Source organism: Pecten maximus, chromosome 1, assembly GCF_902652985.1.
Source record: "Pecten maximus chromosome 1, xPecMax1.1, whole genome shotgun sequence".
Classification (NCBI taxonomy): Eukaryota; Metazoa; Mollusca; class Bivalvia; order Pectinida; family Pectinidae; genus Pecten; species Pecten maximus.
The window spans coordinates 17,214,847-17,242,808 of NC_047015.1; the positions used below are offsets into that span (position 1 = coordinate 17,214,847).

At 35.5% G+C, this 27,962-nt stretch overlaps 1 protein-coding gene across 10 annotated transcripts in view; it reads left to right on the plus strand.

Annotated features, from left to right (window-relative positions):
• LOC117326473 (transmembrane channel-like protein 7) overlaps nucleotides 1–24,979 on the plus strand; it is a 57,458-nt gene extending 32,479 nt beyond the window's left edge. For 7 of the 10 annotated variants that reach the window (XM_033883266.1, XM_033883224.1, XM_033883230.1 and 4 more), the window contains 16 exons: nucleotides 4,813–4,882; nucleotides 7,988–8,069; nucleotides 13,855–14,117; nucleotides 14,228–14,388; nucleotides 14,489–14,639; nucleotides 15,091–15,252; nucleotides 17,294–17,448; nucleotides 17,661–17,784; nucleotides 18,330–18,427; nucleotides 18,897–19,004; nucleotides 19,827–19,902; nucleotides 20,153–20,283; nucleotides 20,630–20,788; nucleotides 21,117–21,195; nucleotides 21,671–21,907; nucleotides 24,280–24,979. In XM_033883266.1, the coding sequence (XP_033739157.1) occupies nucleotides 4,813–4,882; nucleotides 7,988–8,069; nucleotides 13,855–14,117; nucleotides 14,228–14,388; nucleotides 14,489–14,639; nucleotides 15,091–15,252; nucleotides 17,294–17,448; nucleotides 17,661–17,784; nucleotides 18,330–18,427; nucleotides 18,897–19,004; nucleotides 19,827–19,902; nucleotides 20,153–20,283; nucleotides 20,630–20,788; nucleotides 21,117–21,195; nucleotides 21,671–21,907; nucleotides 24,280–24,429 (2,206 nt within the window). In that variant the 3' untranslated portion in view covers nucleotides 24,430–24,979. Of the gene's footprint in view, nucleotides 1–4,812; nucleotides 4,883–7,987; nucleotides 8,070–13,854; nucleotides 14,118–14,227; nucleotides 14,389–14,488; nucleotides 14,640–15,090; nucleotides 15,253–17,293; nucleotides 17,449–17,660; nucleotides 17,785–18,329; nucleotides 18,428–18,896; nucleotides 19,005–19,826; nucleotides 19,903–20,152; nucleotides 20,284–20,629; nucleotides 20,789–21,116; nucleotides 21,196–21,670; nucleotides 21,908–22,857; nucleotides 22,875–24,279 lie in introns of all 10 variants that reach the window. The other 3 variants (XM_033883279.1, XM_033883285.1, XM_033883251.1) reach the window with 3 other exon arrangements.
• The last annotated feature ends 2,983 nt before the right edge of the window (nucleotides 24,980–27,962 follow it).

The window sequence follows — 27,962 nt, forward strand, 5'->3', positions numbered from 1 at the left end:
CACTATCAGAAGGTAGACAATTTTTTATCATCAGTTACAGACACCTCCACTCACTATCAGAAGGTAGGCAACTTTTTATCATCTCCGCTCACCATCAGAAGTCCGCTCACTATCAGAAGATAGACAAGTTTTTATCATCAGTTACAGACATTTCCACTCACTATCAGAAGGTAGGCAAGTTTTTTATCATCAGTTCCAGACATCTCCGCTCACTATCAGAAGGTAGACAAGTTTTTTTATCATCTCCGCTCACTATCAGAAGGTAGACAAGTTTTTTTATCATCTCCGCTCACTATCAGAAGGTAGACAAGTTTTTTATCATCTCCGCTCACTATCAGAAGGTAGACAAGTTTTTATCATCAGTTTCAGACATCTCCGCTCACTATCAGAAGGTAGACAAGTTTTTTTTATCATCAGTTCCAGACATCTCCGCTCACTATCAGAAGATAGGCAAGTTTTTCTCATCAGTTCCAGCAAGTTTTGAACCCCCACTCCGCCTCTTCGGTACCAACACTGATCATCCGGAAAGGCGGATCTAGCCCCATGAATCGTGAATCGGTGTAGCTATCAAAGCGCTTCTCTTTCTAATAAATAAAAAATACAACCGTCAAAATTCATTCAAACGAACTTTTCAATCCATCCTTAACATACAATGTAAATCTGTTATCGCCATCGTTTTCCCATTTGACACAGCGTCAATAATGAGGTAGTAGGTGTTATATAGAGGTAGTGTTATATAGAGGTAGTGTTATATAGAGGTAGTGTTATATAGAGGTAGTGTTACATAGAGTCAGTGTTATATAGAGTCAGTGTTATATAGAGGAAGGGTTACATAGAGTCAGTGTTATATAGAGTCAGTGTTATATAGAGTCAGTGTTATATAGAGGTAGTGTTATATAGAGGTAGTGTTATATAGAGGTAGTGTTATATAGAGGTAGTGTTATATAGAGGTAGTGTTATATAGAGGAAGCGTTACATAGAGTCAGTGTTATATAGAGTCAGTGTTATATAGAGTCAGTGTTATATAGAGGTAGTGTTATATAGAGGTAGTGTTATATAGAGGTAGTGTTATATAGAGGTAGTGTTATATAGAGGTAGTGTTATATAGAGGTAGTGTTATATAGAGGTAGTGTTATATAGAGGTAGTGTTATATAGAGGTAGTGTTATATAGAGGTAGTGTTATATAGAGGTAGTGTTATATAGAGTCAGTGTTATATAGAGGTAGTGTTATATAGAGTCAGTGTTATATAGAGGTAGTGTTATATAGAGGTAGTGTTATATAGAGGTAGTGGTTATATAGAGGTAGTGTTATATAGAGTCAGTGTTATTAGAGGTAGTGTTATATAGAGTAGTGTTATATAGAGGAGTGTTATATAGAGGTAGTGTATATAGAGGTAGGTGTATATAGAGGTCAGTGTTATTAGAGGTAGTGTTATATAGAGTCAGTGTTATATAGAGGTATATAAGTCAGTTTATATAGAGGTAGTGTTCACCTATCAGAGGTACGTCGTTATAGAGGTAGAAGGTAGTGTTTATAGATCAGTGTTATATAGAGTAGAATAAGTCGTTTATATAGAGGTAGTGTTAATAGAGTAGTGTTTATCAGAGGTCAGGTTAATAGAGTAGTTATATAGAGGTAGGTTATATAGGGTATTTTATATAGAGTCAGTGTTATAGAGGTAGGTTATAGGTTTATATAGAGGTATGTATTATAGAGCGTTATGAATTATATAGAGGTCGTGTTATATAGAGGTAGGTTCTATAGAGGTCAGTGTTATATCGAGGTAATAAGTAGTATTATATAGAGGTAGTGTTATCTAGAGGTCAGTGTTATATAGAGGGTTAGCTGTATATAGAGGTAGTGTTATATAGAGGTCAGTGTTATATAGAGTCTAGTGTTATATAGAGGTAGTGTTATATAGAGTCAGTCGTATATAGAGGTAGTGTTCTATACGATCAGTTATTATATAGGGTCGTGTTATATTAGAGGTTAGTGTTATAGTAGTGTTATATAGAGGTAGCCCCGTTTATATATAGAGGTCGTGTTATATAAGAGGTCAGTGTTATATAGAGGTCAGTGTTAATATAGATGTAGTGTTATATAGAGGTCAGGGTTTATATAGAGGTAGCTGTATATAGAGGTCAGCTGTTATATTAGAGTTATAGTGTTATATATAGGTAGTGTTATATAGAGTCAGTTGTTATTATAGAGGTAGTGTTATATAGAGGTAGTGTTTCTAGATCAGTTTATACTAGAGGTCGTGTTATATAGAGGTAGTGTTAATAGAGGTAGTGTTATATAGAGTAGTGTTATATAGAGGTAGTGTTATTATAGAGGAAGCGTTACAGAGAGTTCAGTGTTATTAGAGTCAGTGTATATAGAGGGTAGTGTTATATAGAGGTAGTGTTATATAGAGGTAGTGTTAATATAGAGGTAGTGTTTATATAGATTAGTGTTTATAGAGGTAGGGTATATAGAGGTAGTGTTATATAGAGTTAGTTGTTATATAGAGGAGTGTTATAAGAGGTAGTGTTAGATAGAGGTAGTGTTATATAGAGTCAGTTATTAGAGGTTTGTGTAATAGATTCAGTTGTTATATAGAGGTAGTGTCTATATTGAGGTATGTATAGAGAGGTAGTGTTATATAGAGGTAGTGTTATATAGAGTCAGTGTTATATAGAGGTAGTGTTATATAGAGGTAGTGTTATATAGAGTCAGTGTTATATAGAGGTAGTGTTATATAGAGTCAGTGTTATATAGAGGTAGTGTTATATAGAGGTAGTGTTATATAGAGGTAGTGTTATATAGAGGTAGTGTTATATAGAGTCAGTGTTATATAGAGGTAGTGTTATATAGAGTCAGTGTTATATAGAGGTAGTGTTATATAGAGGTCAGTGTTATATAGAGGTAGTGTTATATAGAGGTAGTGTTATATAGAGGTAGTGTTATATAGAGTCAGTGTTATATAGAGGTAAATAAGTAGTATTATATAGAGGTAGTGTTATATAGAGGTAGTGTTATATAGAGGTAGTGTTACATAGAGGTAGTGTTATATAGAGGTAAATAAGTAGTATTATATAGAGGTAGTGTTATATAGAGGTAGTGTTATATAGAGGTAGCGTTTATATAGAGGTAGTGTTATATAGAGGTAGTGTTATATAGAGGTAGTGTTATATAGAGTCAGTGTTATATAGAGGTAGTGTTATATAGAGGTAGTGTTATATAGAGGTAGTGTTATATAGAGGTAGTGTTATATAGAGGTAGTGTTATATAGAGTCAGTGTTATATAGAGGTAGTGTTATATAGAGGTAGTGTTATATAGAGGTAGTGTTATATAGAGGTAGTGTTATATAGAGGTAGTGTTATATAGAGGTAGTGTTATATAGAGTCAGTGTTATATAGAGGTAGTGTTATATAGAGGTAGTGTTATATAGAGGTAGTGTTATATAGAGGTAGTGTTATATAGAGGTAGTGTTATATAGAGGTAGTGTTATATAGAGGTCAGTGTTATATAGAGGTAGTGTTATATAGAGGTAGTGTTATATAGAGGTAGTGTTATATAGAGGTAGTGTTATATAGAGGTAGTGTTATATAGAGGTAGTGTTATATAGAGGTAGTGTTATATAGAGGTAGTGTTATATAGAGGTAGTGTTATATAGAGGTAGTGTTATATAGAGGTAGTGTTATATAGAGTCAGTGTTATATAGAGGTAGTGTTATATAGAGTCAGTGTTATATAGAGGTAGTGTTATATAGAGGTCAGTGTTATATAGAGGTAGTGTTATATAGAGTCAGTGTTATATAGAGGTAGTGTTATATAGAGGTAGTGTTATATAGAGGTAGTGTTATATAGAGTCAGTGTTATATAGAGGTAGTGTTATATAGAGGTAGTGTTATATAGAGGTAGTGTTATATAGAGGTAGTGTTATATAGAGGTAGTGTTATATAGAGGTAGTGTTATATTGAGGTAGTGTTATATAGAGGTAGCGTTATATAGAGGTAGTGTTATATAGAGGTAGTGTTACATAGAGTCAGTGTTACATAGAGTCAGTGTTATATGGAGGTTTTCTTATACAGAGGTATCGAGAAGTAATCTTCTTATTCATAGAAGCAGTGTTACATAGAGTTAGTATACATAGATATTGTATATATAGGTAGTGTTGTATTTTATTATGATATAGAGGTAGTGTTTTAGATATTAATTATGATATAGAGGAAGTGTTTTAGATATTAATTATGATATAGAGGAAGTGTTTTAGATATGTATTATGATATAGAGGTAGTGTTTTAGATATTTATTATGATATAGAGGAAGTGTTTTAGATATTAATTATGATATAGAGGAAGTGTTTTAGATATTAATTATGATATAGAGGTAGTGTTTTATAGATTCATTGTAATGTAGACGTAATGGTTTTGTATTATATATGTGGGGAGATATTGATATACTGAGATAAACTTTATAATACATTTCCATGACTATGTACATAGCAATACTGAATCCACCATGATCGGGCGCGAATAAGTATTGATTCACGTGCTCGATCATGTTGTATCAAATGCCGATACATTATGTATTATTCAAGACAATTTATCGGCGATGAATATGGGATCAAATAGCTCAAAAAAACATGGTTTTACGCTCGACTTGACATCCATATATCAAACACCCCTATCATACAAAACATATCTATTTAACAATTATGAAGCAGGTTTACTTATCATCATCATCATCATCATCATCATCATTGAAATCTCTTTCATTACTTATCTTATCTCAAATATGATTTTTATGCTTTATAAACTTGAAGGGCCAAGCTAACGGAGCGGCCTATGAAACGACCGGGAGGATGTAGCGGATGGATATATCGGCGGAAGTTGGTGAGTAGGCATTTTCTTCAGGTCATAATACTACTGTGAATTCAGCCACTCTCCGCAATGGCTATGCATTAATTACGAAAATATCTCGGGGAATATTTTCTTATCGAAAATAACTGTATAATATAAAAGTAGCTTGGTAAATTTTAACATTTATGGTTTATGTAGATAGTATCTTTATTGTCGCAGTTCAATTATTGCAATCAAAATACTGTAGGTCCAAATATGCCAATTGTAGCAAGTATCCGTCTGGCTAAAGTAAAAGATTCCATAACTTAAAATGTCCCATAAGAAACCATTACAGAATTTAAGATAAGTACCTTAACTAAGATTGTTTTCTCAGACTTGAATCCTATAATGCTATCCGGTTATCAGGGTAGGTAGGAGTATACTTGCTGTCACAAATTTTAAGTCCCTGTGACCAGTTGTAAATTCCTGTGTACCTCATATTATAAGCGCATATACAGGTTTGCTCAGCTATAAATATTAAGTATAAATTATGATATTTTCTCGGGATGTTAACATTGATAACGTTGATTTTTGGATATTACGCACGTTAAGCATCTTCAGTAGAGTTATTTTGCTCTCCTATCGGGTGCTATCTTATTTATCCTTACATACAGTGGAAAAGGGGCAGAAATCAAAAGAAGTATCGCAATAACGAACACCAAAATGATCATAAAACTCAAAATCAATAAACAGAAAGCAATGAACATCGACTTACACGGTGACACTTGAAAAAGAACAGAGCAATAAGACCCAGATGTTCCAGAAGATTAAGCGTCCTATGTTGCTAGGTCATATACGGGTTTGGCCATATTTTAAAAATGAGAAATAGAGTGATGGCAATTGAACCATTAGGCATATCAACAAGTATAAAGTCTGACTTCATATCTTATAAGGAAATAAAATATTTCCAAATAAGATCATGATGTCGCCCACACAACGTTTCCACGGTCTTCTTAACCAGCATCGCTCTTAACCTCAACATCGGTCATGGGCATCATGATAATGGGATCACTGAACTGGAACATGATATCACTGGAGGAAGGAGAGGGGGTGGGGTTGAATAAACTGTTTAGAGATGAAATAAATAACTATTGGAGAACTGCAATTATCACGTTTGTCAAACAGTTTATTTGTACGAGGTCTGATTGATAAGTTGTAAGCCTCTTATTGAAGGATTTGAATTATGCCGGACATATTGTATTATATTTCAACATAATCCCCTTCAGTATCTATACTTTTGACAGCGGTGTTTAAAGGTCTCAATGCCACTTTTATAGAACCCATTTTTCAGAGCTGTTCAGAAAGCCATCCACTGCATGTTAGGGTTAGGGTGCCTGAAAAAGCTGTTTTCAATTTTGGAAACAGATGAAAGTCTGCTGGAACGAGATGTCAATAGAGCGGATGCTCAGTCAAGTTAAAGCCATAATCGTGAATGGCAGCTATGGCAATGACATACTCTTTCACCCTAACCGATTTTGCCCATTCTTTAGAGTGATACCTCGTCGATATAACCTAACCAAGTGAGACCAGTCCTTGGGTACCCTGTATAGTCAGAGAATAGTAGGACTTAAAGAACGTCATTGAGTACCTCTACCTCCTTCAATACGACGCTCACAACATATCAATCAGCCCTCGTAAGCCGTCTATGCTGCATGATTACGTTGTAAGTAGATATCGAGACCAGTGGTTGAAGAGTCTGTAGTGTCCTTGTTACGTTGTAAGTAGATATCGAGACCAGTGGTTGAAGAGTCTGTAGTGTCCTTGATTTCAAGTTTTACAGGGTATATCCGATCGACATGATCAATAAAGTTTTTGTTGTTTAAAGATAACACGTCGTATATATACCTGTAGGTGAAAATGGGGGACTTTTCAAGGTATCTAATACCTGATCGTCGGTAACCCCGCTCTGTGTTTCCGTCCATGTTGTTACCGGTCCTGATACAAACAGTCTCGCATGTAATAGTAATGTTTACCCAAATTATACAAACTTACGCCACTCTAATATGTCATATTGTATTGCCTTATAGTGTATTAAACAACTCTTACCTTGGGAATGTTATAGTGACTTGTCCATACTGTCTCTGGGCATGTCTGAATACATTTACAATCAATATGCGCTTTCATAACCAGAATTCATTTTACACTTTTCCTTTTAGAAACAAGCCATATTGAATGTGCTTAGACATAGAGTGGATGACTATATCCAGCTATTGACATAGAGTGGTTGGCTATACCCAGTTATTGACATAGAGTGGATGACTATACCCAGCTATTGACATAGTGTGGATGACTATACCTAGTTATTGACATAGAGTGGATGACTATACTCAGTTATTGACATAGAGTGGATGACTATTTCCAGTTATTGACATAGAGTGGATGACTATATCCAGCTATTGACATAGAGTGGATGACTATATCCAGTTATTGACATAGAGTGGATGACTATACCCAGTTATTGACATAGAGTGGATGACTATACCCAGTTATTAACATAGAGTGGATGACTATATCCAGCTATTGACATAGAGTGGATGACTATACCCAGTTATTGACATAGAGTGGATGACTATATCCAGCTATTGACATAGAGTGGATGACTATATCCAGCTATTGACATAGAGTGGATGACTATATCCAGCTATTGACATAGAGTGGATGACTATACCCAGTTATTGACATAGAGTGGATGACTATATCCAGCTATTGACATAGAGTGGATGACTATATCCAGCTATTGACATAGAGTGGATGACTATATCCAGCTATTGACATAGAGTGGATGACTATACCCAGTTATTGACATAGAGTGGATGACTATATCCAGCTATTGACATAGAGTGGATGACTATACCCAGTTATTGACATAGAGTGGATGACTATATCCAGCTATTGTGAGGCATATTAGTGTTGCAGAGTTCTTTTCCGCCGCTGACACTTCTTGAAAAAATGAACAAAATGTTTTTGTTTGTTTTTTTCTCCAAAACAAACCCTGACAAAGCCGATGGGAACTCATCTTTTACCCAATGAAAACCATACTGTAATTTGCCTTAACCGGTGCTGTTCTTTTATCATTACCCTTTTTTAATTTCTTTTCAGGATTGGAAGAAATTCAAAATCGGCTACAGAGAATTCAAGTATCAGTTGGAATTATGGGGAACTTCCTTGAAAAAAATCGAAGGTAAATAGACTCATTGTACATACTGCATAAAATAGAGTGCTATTTAATAAAATGTTTACATTCCTCTCAAATTCCACCTACCGTGGCTTCCTCAATTTCGACGCTTTTTTATTTTTTTATTTTGCCAATTTATTTTTTTAGATGACACGATGAGATTAAATATTTTTAGATGACACGATGAGATTAAATCCCAGTGTGTTCACTCCATTGATGTTGGGGACGTGTAAACAAACGCTACATTGAGTAAACACTCGCTATTCCCTATCCCGTTATCATGTAAGACAGCGACCTTTGTTCTTCTGTTATGTAGGTGGACTAATTACTGGTACTTAAGTCACATTACAAAAGGAACATTTCTTTGGACAAAAGTGCACCAGAATTTATTTTTAGTTGCCAGTTAAATTGTTACAGAATGAAGAAATAAAATATAATGTGCAGAACATATTTTTGGCTCCTTTGTGGATAATATAATGAAAACAAAATCACGTATTTTCGATGTCTTTTGCGAAACTATACTAGGAACAGCACACACAAGGAATCGTGTAAAACATGTTAACTTTACATTTCTGTTAGATATTACCTCCTGACAACCTGTACTGTTACAGTGTATCGTGGCAAAACATAAATACATAACATCACATGGTAGTTTATACTCTGAATCGGGTATAGCCATATCTGATATAACAATATCGGGTATAGCCATATATGATATAACAATATCGGGTGTAGCCATATCTGATATAACAATATCGGGTATAGCCATATATGATATAACAATATCGGGTGTAGCCATATCTGATATAACAATATCGGGTATAGCCATATATGATATAACAATATCGGGCGTAGCCATATCTGATATAACAATATCGGGTATAGCCATATATGATATAACAATATCGGGTATAGCCATATATGATATAACAATATCGGGTGTAGCCATATATGATATAACAATATCGGGTGTAGCCATATATGATATAACAATATCGGGTATAGCCATATATGATATAGCAATATCGGGTATAGCCATATATGATATAGCAATATCGGATATAGCATTATCGGGTATAGAATTATCGGGTATAGCAATATCGGGTATAGCAATATCAGGTATAGCAACATCAGGTATAGCAATATCAGGTATAGCAATATCGCGTATAGCAATATTGGGTATAGCAATATCAATTTTTGCAATATCGGGTATAGAATTATCGGGTATAGCAATATCGGGTATAGCAATATCAGGTATAGCAATATGGTCTATAGACTACAAATGTCAACGTTATTTGATATTTTTAGCTAAAATAAACTTTTCTGCTCGGTGCACTTATAACGATTGTCATTCTACAGAGCTGGAACGCTACGGTAAGTGTGAAGAGAAGGGTTGGGTGGTTCTTGGTAGAGGTGATACATGGTAAACGGTCTCCAATGTAGATTCTTTAGTGATCTAATCCGCAAAATTACGCACGTCCGTGACGATCTTCAGTGACACGACAGGGTATTGGTTTAAACAGTATTTTATTTTGTAAACAGCAAAGATGTACACATTACATGAATGTAAGGATTCGAAAACACGACAGGGTATTAAAAGGCGGACACTACAGTAGTCCTGATAACATAATACCTATCAATAAACAGGTAGCACAATTTTGAATTTCACGTTATTCTTTGATTGCTTCACTGATAAAGGTTCAGCGCCCCACCTACATGTATGGTCATAGAAGGTCTAACATAGTATCGAAAATGACATCACACATACATTATTCAGAGGTTGAAACGAAGAACAATGCAGATTTTGGAATGCAAACCATATTCTTTCATATATTGGTATACGCTTTCAATACAAGGTACTTCATATTATCAATATGGTAATACATATATATATATTTACCTTTATGCTGAAAATCAACAGACTATAATGAAGTGTTCAACAGTGAAAGGTTTATCACATGATGTATACTTAGATTAATCCTTCAACGGCGTGGCGTCCATATCTTTACCCTTTATTGCATATATACAGACCACTATTGGTTCAATGAACTTTTCTCTATATATACGTGTTCTTTGTTAAAGAAAATACTGGCTTGGTTTCAATTGACGCCCATCAGTATCTAATCTTTAATTTGATATATATAGAATATACAAGTAAGCCCTTCTCGATTATGTTACAATTATTTATTAATCCAATAGGTTTCGTGCCAAGTGCAGTAAAAGAATAAGGGTTTTTGACGAAGGCATACTACTCACGTTATATCTTTGTGATATGTTATATCTGGACAGACCTCGCTAGACAGGGTATAATTAACTAGAGAATAAAATACTGAGATGCTAGTTATAGATTAAATCCATGTTAATATTAGGTGTGATCTACTTAAGCAGCTATTATCCTTGGACGGGGACTCTTATCGTGATATCGAAATAGGACCTTAGCACTCGTCAATTTATAAACAAATACAGGATAAATCAAACATTGATAAGACAATGTAAGTCACCCTGGTATCAACCTAATTACTTTAGATTGTGATATACTTTATCCTGATTCGCGTATGGAAATCCTATGAAACGGTAACTACATATAAATGTCTCGGAAAAAGTAATCTTTATTATCTTGTTAAACACAGTCTCGATATTTAACAGCAGGCCTGCTCAGAATCACATTCCTAGACTTTTTTTTTTACACTTTAGTGTTTACCTTTGGTTTACGCTGTAGCCCGATCATAATTCTCAAGATTCTCGGTAAATACACACCAGTTAGTGGCCAATAACGATAAGTCACTTTGTCACATCAGTAAGTGCCCAATAACGATCAATCCCTATGTCACACCAATTAGTGGCCAATACCGATAAGTCACTTTGTCACACCAGTAAGTGGCCAATAACGATAATTCTCCGTGTCACACCAATTAGTGGCCACCACCGATGAATCCAAGGCCTTTGTCAAACCAATTAGTGGCCAATAACGATCAATCCCTATGTCACACCAATTGGTGGTCAATAACAATAAGTCCATTTGTCACATCAATTAGTGATCAATAATGATCAATAAATAATGACGCTTGAAAGTTACAGGATACTTTTTCGTCACATTCATACAAATAAATTAACATTAGCTAGCCGAAGATAACACTGTGACCTTGAGTAAGGTATCAAGAATAAAATGAAGAGCAATACAGCATTCCTTATAAACATTGTGAACTTGGTTTGATATAACCTCATGGTGGGAGAAAGTTGGAGATTTCAGTGCTCAATCATACCGTGTGAAATAGGCCTAATAGAAAGGAGTTAAGTCAATGTAAGACACCAATCACACTCGGATGTAAAAATATGTTATACGACCGATCATAGTTAACCGATATGTGACATAAACCACATAGAGATAGGAAATGCAGAGTTTTCCTCCTCTGTTGATTATCATAACGATGATTATCTGTCATCAATACAATATGTGAGTTATATACGAGTGTATGATAAGTTGTCGTCAGCTTGTTTGAGAGTACATGTCACTGTACACTGACACGTGATACTGTTGTCCCTATTACAGTATAATGTAATAACGGTTTGTAAGTAGGGAGTGGAGGAACTTAAAGGACGCCTCTGATAGGGTTAGACGTTTTATCCCATTTTATAACCGAGTTATGTGTTAGGAAATATCGAGAAGATATCTTAGTACCAACTGTAAACGTCTGGCAGAAACATATCAATGAGTTCCAAAGTTCTCCCACAAGACTTCCTACTGCAATCACAGTAATTGTTTTTATCCCTACTCTGATGTCATGTAATGAAATGTTTTTTTATAGCAAATGTCAAAACCTAGGCCGGCCAGAATCAATGATTAACGTATTTACCAATATCAAATGTAAATGAAAATGAAATCGAAAACCGCTGTATATACACGGGCTGGTTGTTTAAGATATTCATTGTTTGTCGAGTTAACCCACAGGCCAGGTGGTTTAGGCCTCCGTGTGACGTTGTACCTGTATATATAGGTAGAGTCGTAAAGTGTTCTCCCACTGTGAAACACGCGACAGAACTAACAATGAGACAATTACTAGTGTTGTGATCGTTACCTAGATCGCGCCAAAACATTGAGGTATTTATTACCATTTTGTCCAACCACGTGATCTCCGGAATATAATAGCTAAATCGTGCTAACCCAAATCTTTAAATATCCGTATAAACAATATGTAGCTCGATCCGTGACCTAAGTACGTTGGGCCTTTAATATTACTTACGTATGTCGCACTTGTAATACGTCTGAATTATATTACGAAGACTTACATGAATATAGCCCCTGTGAAATAGTAAATCGTATACATTACAATAAATGAGACAGTTTTTATCAACGCACGTATTGACACTCATTGATATACATGAAGTAAAGGTTTAACGTTGGTTCAAATATGACTATTTTCACAACACTTAAAGACGAATCGATCTCCAGCATGTTTATTATGCTGTGTGTAAATATAACAATGTTTATTACTGTGGGTGATTTCGTTAGCTAGTGCTGTGGTAAATGATTTACGATAGATGCTGAAGGAATACACCTGACACCTGACAGATACTCGTGAAAGAAACATTACCAGACGATCAAGTCAATAGAGAATCAATACTCACTACGTAGATACCAGCCTCCATTATTTACATGATAGTTTATAAAGCAGTTTCTACTTGGTCACAACATGTAAAATCAATTTTGTGACAAAAGAAATCGAACACGTATATACTGGACATGTATTTATGAGTGTAGCATTAGCTATAACACGTATTGATTAGTGAAGTGGTCAATCACTTAACTTTCTATATATACATAAATCGTTATCGCTTCAGTACAGTAATACATCTAAACAGAAATACAATTGTAGATCTGGACATTGATACACAAATGTTCTCATCAAAACACTTTCAGGACAGTCAAATACTAGAAATAACCACTAAATTTAGCATTTTAGACCTGATATACATGTGTAAAATGTAGCACTTGCATTATAAATCTCAACGAAAGGCATCGGGTGTTTATCAAACACACTGGTATCTGTGCTGTAACTTATAATCGAGAATAATCTAATATATTGCCATACGTTACCACAGAGTCTAAAATCTAAATAGTACGCCAAGGTCTCTCGCACGGTATATGTTAACTGCAAATCGAGATGAATAACTTAACTAGATTCTTTTAGTATAGAAGAGCACCTTTCTATGTCAATGTGTATCATTGGATTCGATGAAACAATCGTAATTTTCGTAAATCCAATAATGTTTGTGGAAAGTTTAGGTTAATGATTTTCTTTAAGTGAAGGAATAATAATGAAACCTTGGCTGGAACATCTATCATTTCTCGGATGGCTCATCTACCTGATTCTGCATATCACAGTTACCCCTGGTTAGTCGGGCAATGCTACAATAGTGATCAATACGGCCTCTCCGCCACGTCACTACAGACCATTATAATATGACGTAAATTTAAATGTAACAAAATATTCTTAATAATGTATTAGATAAAATGAGCCAGCATATTCATGATCAACCAAATAGTTCATATACTTACGACTGTTACTTCGTTAAAACGGTAATATCTTTTCATAATATAATGATAGTATCAAAATGTCCTTTTATCTTTAAAATAGTGACTGAATTTAGAAAATTCTAAAATAACTTTATATGAACTACAAATATCATTTAAGCATGTTAAACACGGTGAAATGTGTTTACCTGGTATTTTGACGTTAGCTATGATGACGTTGAATATTATCTAATTACAATTATTCTCTTTATTTCAAAGGACAACAAGGTGCGGGTGTACTCTCCTACTTTGTGTTCCTGCGCACATTGTTCAAGCTGAATATCGCCATTTTTTTCCTGATGTTCATTTTCGTGACGTTACCTGCCAGCGTGAATTTCTCGTCGAACGGCTACACCAGTGCCGTGACGGGTACGGGTATTGGCGGGGTGGATGTGGCCACCGCTCAGACGTGTAGCGCCAATTATGAAGTGAACGTCTCTTCTGATGCAGCTACTGTGATCGTGGATTTCCTCCAGGGAACGGTTAGTGCCTTAATATCGCGTACTATCTTAGTCACTCATTCAGCTCATAATTTGGACAAACGGTTTGTTGTTAATCTTTATATTATATTCATTTGCCCATTTGGTTGCAGGGTTGGATGGAAGCCACGGCATTGTTCCTCGGTTGGTACGATGCTAACGAATATAGCCTGGGCACTGCAGGAAGTCACAACTTTAATTATATAATGCCACTAGCTGTGTTTTTGGTCGTCGTGGTCATCTTCATCATCTCGCTAGCAGTGATGGCTCAGGCGTAAGTACCCAGCTATCTACATAGGGTCATTACTGTTGTTATTGAGTATTACAAGGTTAAAAAGATCGCGACTGACAGGTATCCTTTTGTCTCTCTACAGGAGTGTTAAGAGTTTTAAAGAAACCATTGCAAGATCAGGGGATGTCATGCGGTATACGTATAACATAAAAGTCTTCTGTAGCTGGGACTATGCCGTCACAGAGGAGCTGTGGAGTAATATTAAACAGAAGAGTGTGTACAAAGACATTGTGGTAAGTCTGTCTTAGCGTAAAATCTCTTATGACTAGATATGATTGCATTGTGAAAGTTCTGGATAAGAATTTTAAATAGCAACAGAAACCAATATATCTTTAATTATATAAATCTGATTGAATGGTGATTAAAATAGATAACGTCGCCATCCACATGTATTTGTAATGTTATCCCGCTGTGATCATGTTCATCCCAGACTAAAGTGTATACGATATAGTTCACATGAAATGTCATATAGTTTTTAGATTGATTAGGGGGGATTTAATCAAAATATTACTTGTCATCCTATTTTCATTGCGTAGGATTACAAATACATGTATATGAGTAGTACAGTACTAATAGTATTGCCTTAGAATGTTTGTTAAACTAGCGACACACAGACAGAGTATGTTGGTTCGTAAATGTTAGCTGTATATTTTTCACGAGAATCTTAATTGTTTATTGTTACAGGCTGAATTGTCGGAATCAAAGTTTAGAAAAAACAGAGAAAATATGACGTCAAACCAGAAATGTGCGCTCTACACCAAACGGTTCTTAATAAACTGGCTCATCCTAGCTATGCTAGGTGGATCCGCATACCTCATCTACTACGTCCAGAAGTTTTCCACAGAGGTAAACCAATAAATGCATCCATAACGTACAATTAGGACAGTTCTACCTTATTGATAGGTAAACAATGTTTTCTACCAGAGAGGCCTCCGTTTACGCTGAAGGTATTTCTTGATGGTCATCATGCGTAGCTACTGGGATGTGAGGTATCAAGATAGGTGCGACGCGTTGTTCAGATCTTTATCTTCAGTTTCTTGTTTGGGTTCATGGTGTCTTGTTCCAGATGCGTATGTCATTCCTGGCAGGAGTTTATCATTCAGTGTTCCAAATGTGCTTAAGAAGCATAGTCCACAGATGAGCTTTTATTAAAAAACGGCAAAAGTTGGCTCTAAAATGTTACTGAAAAATGTTTTGGAATACTGTTTTTTTTGTTGGTTTTTTTTGACATTTTTTTTCTTCACTTTGCTTTTTCCATTGACTATTTTGTATTTTGTATATGACATACAGGTAACTTACAACATTGCTCTCATTTGAATTCTACTTAATTATGTTTACGTATTAACTCAATCAACATGTAGTGTCCATCAATGGCGCTTACGACACACTCGTAAAAAGTTACTGCTATAGTTTCGTACCATTCGTTATATAATTGTATAATGCTATGGCGATTCCGTTTTAAAGAGGTATGGCCTCTCAACGTCCATCATGATGGTAATGGACCCGGAGGTGAGCACACTCCACACTTACGTCAGTGATTGTATGATGTCTTGTTCTAGATGTTTAGTTATACAGATGAATTTTTTTACTGACTGTTACCAGCACACCATTTTATATGCTTAAGCATGACCGATAAGGGTATCGGAGAATATGACCGATTGAGTTCTCTGTGACTATCGTGACCAATAAAGGTCTCGGAGAATATAACATTTTGATATGTAGTTATGGTCGCTTGTTTTTATCAATATATTTAACGATAAAGCATATCATTGAATTGAATAGATGGTTTATTATAATTACATTCAAGCGATGTCAAATCTATTTTTACAATTTACAGGTAGCAATGATATTGTCGTAAAATGTATAGCCATCGATTCAAACAACTTGAAGTAGCTGTGATGTCAGACTCCAAACAGTGAAATGTAGTTTATTTAAATAGTTTATTTGATCACTGATTTGTTTAAATAATTAGCAATGGCAGTAAAGAGTGTTTCATTTCAAGGCAAATGAGCCATAAAGGCAGGTAAAGGGTCTGGTTGTCATAGTGATCATACAATGTAGATCACCATATAGCAGATTATCAATGTCATTAGTATTTCGTAGTGGCTTGTATGTGCTTGTCGGTAAATTATTGTTGGTGCGTTAGAAATCTATTGTGATCTTATGTAATACTGTTTCAGTATCACTGGATGACTACATTATAAGTAGTGGTCACATTATGTAATACTGTTTCAGTATCACTGGATGACTACATTATAAGTAGTGGTCACATTATGTAATACTGTTTCAGTATCACTGGATGACTACATTATAAGTAGTGGTCACATTATGTAATAATATTTCAGTGTCACTGGAGGACTACATTATAAGTAGTGGTCACATTATGTAATAATATTTCAGTGTTACTGGAGGACTACATTATAAGTAGTGGTCACATTATGTAATACTGTTTCAGTATCACTGGAGGACTACATTATAAGTAGTGGTCACATTATGTAATACTGTTTCAGTATCACTGGACGACTACATTATAAGTAGTGGTCACATTGCTTCACATACAGCACACCAATGTATGCACCATCACGTTAGTAACAACTTGCTAGGGACAGATTTATACCAGACATCTTACCTATTTTTTTAAAGAACAGGATGATAGATCCGGTTTTCGAACTTTACCGTCCTAGACGAGGTGCGAATGTTGGTTCTTGTTTGTTCTGTTTTCATCTTGTACTTAGAGTTTATTTCAAACGTATTGTCTGTGACGTTAAACCGTGTAAGAGGTTCAGCATTTATATCAATAATACGGAGCCTAATTATGTGGGTAAAAGTCATAATCTGTACATGACACCGCGATTCAAACTATAATGACCGGTTTTTATCTTGACAGACGACCTCAGACGACACGTTCGTGCTTCTGCTGATACAGTACCTTCCGTCCATTACACTGGGTGCTCTCAATGGACTACTGCCCATCATCTTCGAGTTACTTATCAAGTTTGAAGATTACACAACTCAGTTTGCGATGAAGTTACATCTAATAAGGTAGAGCTAATACATCCAAAACGTAATCCATTATTATAACCTATTATAACCTATTAGGTAAACAACACTTGTAATGAGATATGTGGCGACATATCAAATTACCTATGAACACTTTTGTCATATGAACGGTTAAAAAATGCCACGACAGCTACTGGGTATTCCACGAAAATCAACAACCATTAATCTGTCATTGTAAATGTTTATGTCCACAGAATCGTGTTCCTGAAGCTCGCTTCATTGGCTGTGCTGATAATATCCATCTACAGTCTCATTACCTGTGGTACCAGGACGACACCGTGTAATGTGGGCATCCCTGACACCTGTAGCGCCATTACGGTAGGTCATGTAGCATCCTCGGCCCCGAAAATCGCACTGACGCTTATATCTTGGTTGTAACTATAATCTATCAAAATATTGGTTGTATGATGTTAGTATATTGTAGGGGATTGATGTCATAATCTATCAAAGTATTAGTTGTATGATGTTAGTATATTGTAGGGGTTGATTGATCTATCAAAGTATTGGTTGTATGATGTTATCATATTGTAGGGGTTGATGTCACATGTTTGAACCCCGTTATTTCCTTTTCATTACTTACTATACACTGTTTCCGTGTTGAAAGACTTTGGAGTCTGGGTAATTTCTTGTTACTGTAAATGTGGAAATTTACGCGAGGGTAGAATTTACTCTAAATCCAAAAAATTGTCCCCACACAAATTACTTTGTGATGTATGTGGTATTTATGAAATAGAAGCAAAAGAAAAATATCGCGGAAATAACCCCAGCGTGTGTAGTACCGACTATTCACTGTTTCAGTGTTGAGGGTTTGTCCCTGGATATTTTCTGTGTCCAATTTCATCACAGAATATTCACTGTTTCAGTGTTGGGAGACTTACGTTGGACAGACGTTCTACAAACTTGTGGTTACGGATTTCCTTATACATGTAGTCGTCATACTTGGCGTGGAAGGACCGAGAATGTAAGTTGTTTATTCATATGTATTTGCCTTTAGTGATATTATTGAAATGTAAGTATCGAAATATGATGATGTGTAATGAAACCAAAAGAAAATACCGACATGATAACGTACCCGTAAACTCAAAATAAGTAAAATGAGGGCAAATTATGAACAAAGATATAGATTTGCACTAAGACCCTAATGTCAAATGAGAATAAGACCATGTGTTTCTGAATTGTGAGCGTCTTCTGCTTCATGGACTCGTCAACCAAATCTAGGTCAATTCACATTCTCATAATGAGAACTAGGATGGCATCATATAAAGGTGTCCATAGCAATGCTTTAACAGAATCATACAGCTGTGTTTTTCAGATACCTGATCGAGGAATTATTTCATGTCTCGTTTTTAATCCTTCACAACTTAATTGTATACTAGGAAATGACATATGCTTTTAAGCTAACTGAAATTGTGTGTCATTGTCTATTTCAGGTTACTAACAACAAAGTGTGACAGTAAGCTCTTAAAGAAAATTGGTCCTGCTGTATTCGACATTCCTAAAAGTGTACTGGCGCTGGTATATTCACAGATGCTGAATTGGTAAGTTCACTAACTAGCATACGCTTTATGTACTGGTATAATAACGGACAACAGGGACTATCCGATATTAAAGTTATCATTTATCATCAATCACTACGTATACTGTAAGGGTACTTTATTTGGCGTACACTAATTTTACCGCATTTCCGAATATAAACAGATTAGCGGATTGATAAATTGGCGTACCAAATTATTGTATATAGAAACAGTTTATACAGAGTGTAATTACCGTAATCCTAATTTAGCGTAATGTTCCTACCGAAAAAAGCGATGAAATAAGATTACCGCTACAATATGTACGTTTACAGAATCTCCCTCATATTTTGCTGTTATAATGTAGGGTTAGGCCTGCTTATTGTACTGACCTGTCCCACGTGTTTATCTGTAGTATATTACAATGTAAGGTTAGGCATGCTAAACTGTACTGACCTGTCCCACGTGTTTATCTGTAGTATATTACAATGTAAGGTTAGGCCTGCTGTTTTGTACTGACCTGTGCCGCGTGTTTATCTGTAGTATATTACAATGTAAGGTTAGGCCTGCTGTTTTGTACTGACCTGTGCTACGTGTTTATCTGTAGTATATTACAATGTAAGGTTAGGCCTGCTGTATTGTGCTGACCTGTCCCACGTGTTTATCTGTAGTATATTACAATGTAAGGTTAGGCCTGCTGTATTGTGCTGACCTGTCCCACGTGTTTATCTGTAGTATATTACAATGTAGGGTTAGGCCTGCTGTTTTGTACTGACCTGTGCCGCGTGTTTATCTGTAGTATAAAGTTAGGCCTTGTGTATATTGACTGTTTATTTTTACTGTTTCCAGGATAGGCCTTCTGTATTGTCCAATGATAACATCAATGACAGTCATAAGTTTTTTCGTTGTCTTCTATTTGAAATACGTAAGTATGAATTTTCTTCTTATTGTGTAATTTATTTGTGTAGTTTTTGGCGATTGGAAACAATATCTTGTCATAAAGAAACTTTTCCCACATATCTGCGTTTCTTTCATTTTTTTTCTAAATTAAATAGAATAGCGTTGTCATAGTTCATGTATTTTATGAGAGCCTGATTGACGATAACACTACATTGAAGTAAAATGAGGTTTTCAAAAAGTTTGTTGCCTCCAGTAATTTGAAATATGTTTTGCAGTTATCCGCTATGAAAACCACTGGTCCTCCAGAGAAGCCGTACCGGGCCTCGCGGAACAACAGTTTCTTCATTGCTATTCTCTTATTGGCTTTTTTCCTGTCGGTTTTCCCAGTTGGTTATACCATGGTCAGGTGAGATGCTTTGATCTTGGTTATATCTTTATGTATGTACTAGTAGTATACTAACGCAGTGCGTTATTGTATAAAGTGAATGAACGTTCGCATCCACGTTCATTGGGTAGATATAGAAATTATTAGTTTTAATGGTAATTTGGCTTTTTAGCATGTCGAAAATGTTGATATTCATGTTCATGTTCTTTATTACTTTAAACCATTTGGTCCATCAGTACAGTGCATATACATTTTATGTTCTTGACGCAATTGTAAACATTATATAATAGTTTGAGTACTTTTGTATTGTCTGCGTACGGAGATACACAAACGCAGTAATAATCGTTATACTTTATTTCTGTACCAGTGTGCGCCCGTCCACTGGTTGTGGGCCGTTCAGGATCTACAGCACATCGATGTCAAATATCATCGACGCCTCCATTTCTAACCTTCCAACAGGGCTGAACAATTTTGTGGGACTGGTCACATCCACCTCGGCAGTGGTCACAGTGCTGGTATTTCTGATGTAAGTTTTCACTGCTTTTAACTTTCTTTTGTGGGCACGGGTAATTACTTCAGGCCTCATGGTGCGGTGAGGATTGTTGTTATTGTATACTATCATCGGATCTGTGCCTTCGCCCTATTGTGAATAATGTTCTGCCTTACATAAAATATTGCACTATACATCATTTACACATGGATAAGTAATAAATACAGGTGCATAATAGTTGACAACACTATCAGAGGGAAGAATTAAGGTTGGGTGCTCATCTTTATTATTATTTTTTTATAATCATTTTCTTAGTTCCTTTTAGAAATGCCTGTTAACACTTCTCTCCTTATTATCTTTCCAGCATAATAATATACTTCTGTTCAGCAAGAGGAAGTGCTTATAATGGTGTCGTCAAAATGCTGGAAGAACAACTCACAATGGCAAGTTTCAACCATTTATCTGTGTACAATGTATGAGCTTGTTATGATGTTATATAAGGGAAATAACTCCCACAACAAATTTGGCAGCACAGTCTGACATTGTCTCAATATTAATCTGGGCTGCATCTATGAGCGGGTAAATGCAGTCAACATTACATAAAGTGATTTTTATGTCATATTGTCAAAGACTGGTTTGAAAGCTCTCATCCCATCGAGAAATTAGTTACTCTTGCATCTGCTTTCGAATTATCGTTTTTAGTTTAAACATCAGTCATTTACCTGTAAAGAATTCATCAGAATGAATGAATGAAATCTATAACACATTATCTTACTAAAATCATTGTTGTATAATCATACACTGTTGTTGTCTCCTTGGTGTCTGTTATCTTTTTTTATGGCGACACTGCTGTTGTCTCCTTGATGCAGACCGTTGTTAATTGTGTGGAGGTTAAGATATGTATTCTCATTTCTGTAGGAGAGTCGAGACAAGCAGTTCCTGATGGCAAGAGTCTATGAACTGACAGGAGAGAAGCCGGCGGCTCGGAAAAAGGATACGGTCTCCAATGTGAATGAAAAGAAGACCAAATCAAAGAAGACAGAAGCCGAGGTAGAACCCGCTCCTGGACCAAGTCCGCATAGTCTTTATACCGATGGTCCCGTGGTTTCCGATGATCCCGTCCCCGTAATGCCGGAGGAAAAAGATCCATTCAATGTATAAAACACTATAGCTTTCGGTAGCTTCAAAAACAAACTACTCAACTGTTCTAGTGTCTATATACAGACCAGAAAGTAGCTTTGATTAATAGATATATAGTTTTTTTTGTTCATTGCTTGTTCTTTCAAGTTACTGAAACTTTAGATTTGTAGCTAATGGAAATATGTTAATGGAATGTATCGATATTTTCATTTATCTAATTATTGCTCGTACAAATGTTTATATTAACGTTCCATTAACATAGTCTACTTCCTTGTTTATTTTTCCTCCCATTGAAGTTATAAAACGGATCATCGGAACACCTCCATTATTTTCAACTAACCGCATGTTGACTACAATGTAAACGTACTCATTTTGGCGGAGACAGGTTTTAGCAAGTTTAGTTCCATGTTTTAGCTGTCGACTGAACTGACGCACCAACAATACATAAAAACGATCAATGTAATATTATTAAAATCATAACTTGACGAAACACGTCAGCTCGGAAAACGCTGAAATGATTATAGAGCCAAGATATGTACGTTTACATGTGTAAAATGCTTTGATTACTTCTGTTTACACCGATCTTGTTCTATAACAGACAATAACCTGGCAAAGGAAGAAAAAATGTTCTGCTAATAATGGCTGTCAATATATATAACTCTATATATCATGTATTTATATACGAGTACATACAAACAATGTTCAACGCATTAGCGTAATCATATAGGAACATAGTACAGTTGACAAAGATAAAACATATACACTGTTTTAAAATTAGTATTTTATAATAACTTACACTACACTTGTGTATTCTTGTTATACGCCTGAAGTTAAAGGCCCAAAGTTAGATGATACACGCTGCAGTATAGTCGTATATTAAAATTGTGATTCATACAGATATATGGTATTAGAAGATAACTGAGTGGCTACCGTATGATAAGTAGTGTCATTTGTATTATTTTCAGGACTTTTAGTTTCGTACGTGAGTCTTCAAACACAATACAATTTTAACTATCTTTAATCATTATTAGATTGCAATGATTGTGCTTATTTCTATATCTATCAGGGCTATATATATGTGAGAATTAGGACCATCTATATCAAGACTATATATATAATAGCAATTAGGACCATCTATATCAGGACTGTATATATAATAGATATTAGGACCACCTATATCAAGACAATATATAGCGTAAGTATTAGGACCATTTAAATCAGGACTAGATATAGCGTAAGTATTAGGACCATTTATATCAAGACTAAATTTAGCTGTTAGGACCGTCTATTTCAGAACTATATATGCAATAACTATTAGGACCACCTATATCAAGACTATATACATAATAGCTGTTAGGGCCATCTATATCAAGACTATATACATAATAGCTGTTAGGACCATCTATATATGTATATCTATATCCTATGGTGTTCCGTTAGGGCCAAATTTCAAATATCGCTCCTTCGCTTATTCGACCTAAACGCGAAGGAGCGAAAACACGATGGCGAAGGAGCGAAGAAGCAAAGGAGCGAATTTAGGAGTATATTTATATACTGATCACGACCATTCCTTCTATCTATTTAGGAAGTTTAGGCCTATAGATACATCTGTATTATAAAGACTGACTTTGGACAGCTAGGGGTAGCTACATCAGTAATAGTTTGTCTTTATATCTTGACTGTTAGGATTATATAGGAGCAATATCCAGAGAAACACAGAGTACGGAGGATTGTCTTGGCCTAAACCTCGCGACCATGGCATCAGATCTTAGTTAGTTACATGTTTAACGCCTACACAAGTCCGCCTATTGCTACTTGCTAGGCTTCGTCTCGCCGACTGTCAGTGTTCTTTCAGTGTGAAAATCAGTGTTAGATCGCCTACTGTGATTATATTTATACCTATTTAGATCGCCTACTGTGATTATATTTATACCTATTTAAAAACTACAATTGTGTTCAAACTATTCTATTCTTGAAGCTAAAATAAATATAGATGATCGAGTAAAGTTCACAGCTGGGAACATTTTTGATTAACATAATGCATCGTTTGTGTTATAAATTGCCATGTAAAAGTGTACTTCAACACATTGCGTATAAAATTTGCTCCAGTTGACAATTTTGAATGTTGAATGTTTGCATATAGTCTTACTTTTGATATAAAAATCGGATGTGGTTAACATTTCGCTGCTTTGTTCCTTCTCTAAATATCATTATTGTGTTTCAAGCTTTTTCAAATGATAATGTTTACATATTTAGTTAAACCTGCACTTTATATAAAGCATGCTGTAGTACACCTTTAGATACACGTGCATTGTTTAGCTGTTCTCTTTCTGTTTTACACGTGTGTATCACTAGATGCTCACACATCACGTGTTCCATACTTTCAGGCACCACCTGTTTACCGGAGTCCCTCCCCTAATGATTCTAGACCGGTGACACCAAAGATCGTGGTCAACAACACGGATTGGGACGATACGCCCAGGATCAACACGGGCACTACACCTGCAACACAGCCAACTAAACCTCTGGAGTTTTAATGTCTCACGTGCACATGGATAGATAGCATAGATACCTGATATACCTACACGCATAACTTGGATATCAGCTTACGTTAATCCACCCAATCACTCTCAATAGCCCGATTATTAGACCACTTGATTATGGACACACATTTGAAAAGAAAAATAAGAAAGTATGTTTCCAACTATTATCTGAAGGACTTTTCAATGATACATTATTATTTTGTGAATACTCGTTTACTGCTGTCATTTAACTATGTATCAATGTGTCTCTTCACAGGCGTCTGCTTCTGGTTAGTATTTATATCAACAAAAAAATATTAGCCCCTAAAGTAAAATATTAACCAGAAACAGTCGCCTGTAGTCGTTTTGGCTTGTAATGCGATAGTTCATATCTAGTACAGTATGTAATATGAATTGTTTCTGGCAAAAATGCATCATAACTTTGAAAACAGTTATCTTTTTCAGATATACCATATCACAATTATTGAATTGTAAAGCGTGATAAGACATTAATGACGACTCGAAATGTTTATAGTGGAATACATTACACTGTAATAATAATTTGTATTTTACCTCCCTAGTCTTTATTTTTTTCTTGAGCACTATTAATTCCAAAATCGTTTCCGAATCGCGAAAGTTTTCTGTTTGAGACACCACTTTATTTTGTAACATTATTTCTTGCTTAGAATAAATGTTCTACTTACTCAGTTTCCCCCCCCCCCCCCCCCCCCCCCCCCCCCCCCCCCCCCCCCCCCCCATTCAAAACAGTACATATCTTTACTGGTTTCCATTCATAATAAACTGATAGCAATATTTGCATTATAAGCCAAATGTCGATCTCTACAATTACTAGTTTTCCCTTTTATGTACTGTTTACTTCCAAATACTCAAATTTCAGTCAATTATAATCCTCTAACGTACATCGTGATGCGTGAGTTACATGGAACACCTGCCAGCGACACTAGTTATAATGATGAACATAGCCATTCTGAAACACACGATGTGTTCCCTTTGTTTGTGAACTTAATACAGGACTTATTTGTGTCTATATTAAAGATGGCAATGCTCTTCATACATCATTTCTCTGTTTTAAATGAATAATAGAGTTACATATTATCAAGCTCAAAGTCTAAAGGGATAAAAACTCTCAATTTTTTAGTCTTGAATAGACATCTTTAACTGATAAGAAAAATGATAGATTGCACATGTTTTAAATATCTTTTTAGGTAATGGTTATCTTTGTTATTACAACTTCAATCGTGTGAAATGTATGTACATATATATAATATGTGTACAAAGGAATGGCGCCATGGATTTGGTTTTAACCGTTTTAATGTCGATGTGTTTGCTGATATACAAATGTAGATGAAGGTGATCACTAGCGACTCGATGATTGTATCTATATGTAGATCAGAGATGACAGTCTTGGTAAATGTCGCGGTTTGTTTTAGGGTAACGCCACCAATTCATTCAAATTATATTCGTCATACTAGTTTATATTTGACAGATATTTTACTTGACGAAAAACATATATTTTTCAATAGATATATGCAAGCTGTTTTGTATTTGTAATAGTTAATTATTTTTTGATGACTTGTCATGCTATCTGTGATAAATGTGACCATGTTTGTTGTTCCTGTTTTAATTCGACTGCTGTCTAGTCTACCGGCCCTCATCTGTATCATTGTACCTCGCATTCTCTATGAACCCACACGTCTGGACTGAGAATGTATGACCGAGTGTCATTCTGAGGATAGAATTTCTGTGATTAAGTCTAAAGTATTTAATTTATATACAATCAATTTGTTAAATATGATTTATATGTTTAAAAGCTAACTGAGTTTATAATGTTTTACTAGACACGAGCTGGTCTCCTGTCCCTATGTGAACCATGTTAACCTGTTACTGAATGCTGTTGTCCTTCCGTCCAATATCTGTTTTCTATGTATTTAAATGATACGCCGTCAATCATCAGTGTGTTTTATTATTTGTCAAGAAAATGTCATAGAAATATTTTGAATAAAGCTTTTCATTATTTTTATTGTTGTGTTTGATTGACATATAAATACAGACTACAGTAGTATAACATCACGTACATGATAACGTAATAATTTGCAAGTTGCAGTGATGTAAAATACAAATTATTGTCAGATACTTAATTGATTATTTGACAGATTATTTGACAAGGTAAAAGAAATAGCCCGAGTCTGAAAATCTTACTGATTCATATTGATTTGCAAAATATTAAAGACAACGGATACTGGATCTAAAGATCTGTGAAAATGTATGAATGTAAAGCAAACGCCAATTACTTTGACTTGACTCTCCACTCTTTGTATTATAGACCATTAAAGAACCATTTGATATAATTAGGTTGAGGCATAACTATACATATGGTAGCAATATATATTAAAAGCAGTGTTAGCAATGCATTTATGACTCTAGAAGATCAAATGTATAAAATGTAATAAATTGGGTAACGTATATCTGAGAACAATCCACTACCTAAATGTTGTTTTGATAGCTGCAATCGCGGGATATCAATGCATATGAAAGTTCCATCAAATTTGGGTTACACAGGGCAGCACAACTAGTTTCTAAATTTTGGGCGATTATTGCTCATAAACCAATACTTATTTAATACCAGCTGTATCGCCATCACCCAAAGGATTAACCAGCTTCATCCTTCTCGCTTCTCGCATTTTTTCTACCATACATGTCTGTGATGGATTCATAGTTCAGCTTGATATCTTTATGGGTATAAAGCAGCACCTGTGCATTGAAACGGTCCTCTCCAATCGTTGTTCGTTTTCTTGTTTTGATGTTTTTCAAAGATGAATGTCCCCTTTCCACAGTTGCAGCTGATATTGGTAGCATGAGGAGCAAGCGGAGTATCTTAGAAATGTTTCGATAAAACCTGGTATTCATCGTTCCAAGGGTATCTTCGATGGTATCTGGGCGATTGCTTGTCTCCATCCATTCCCTCTTCCACAGACGAACCTCATTGAAGAATGAACCAACCCTTTGAGGGTAGATCATCAAAGAAAAACTCCTCAATGTACTGTATTTTGTTTTCGTCTTCATCCAGGAGATGTAAGTTGGATGGCAGAATACAAAGAGCTTGTGATGCTATCATACTGGAATGTGAAAAACGGCTCGTTGAACCCCATGATAAGATGGTCGATGTACGGGATAAATAATGTCCTTTTCCAGTATTCAAATGGAGTATCACCTGGTACGTTGTTTCGTTGGGTTTGCACTCCGCACAAGCTAAATGAGACATTTCAGTTGCTTTATCCCATACAACTTTGAACTTGTTATTGCACGACTCCCGGATGCATTCTAACTCTGAGAGAACAATGGTAACTTTACCAGGCGCAGTGATGATATCCTGTGTTGGTCCTTGTAGTAACAGGCTGGGGGTCTTTAGATATCCCGAAAAGTGACGATTCACATAAAGAGCAAGAATCCACTTGGCACTGCACAATTGTGTAAGAAGACCACTGGCCTCAATGGTACTGTTGGAGTCCCAGTTCCCAATTCCTGAA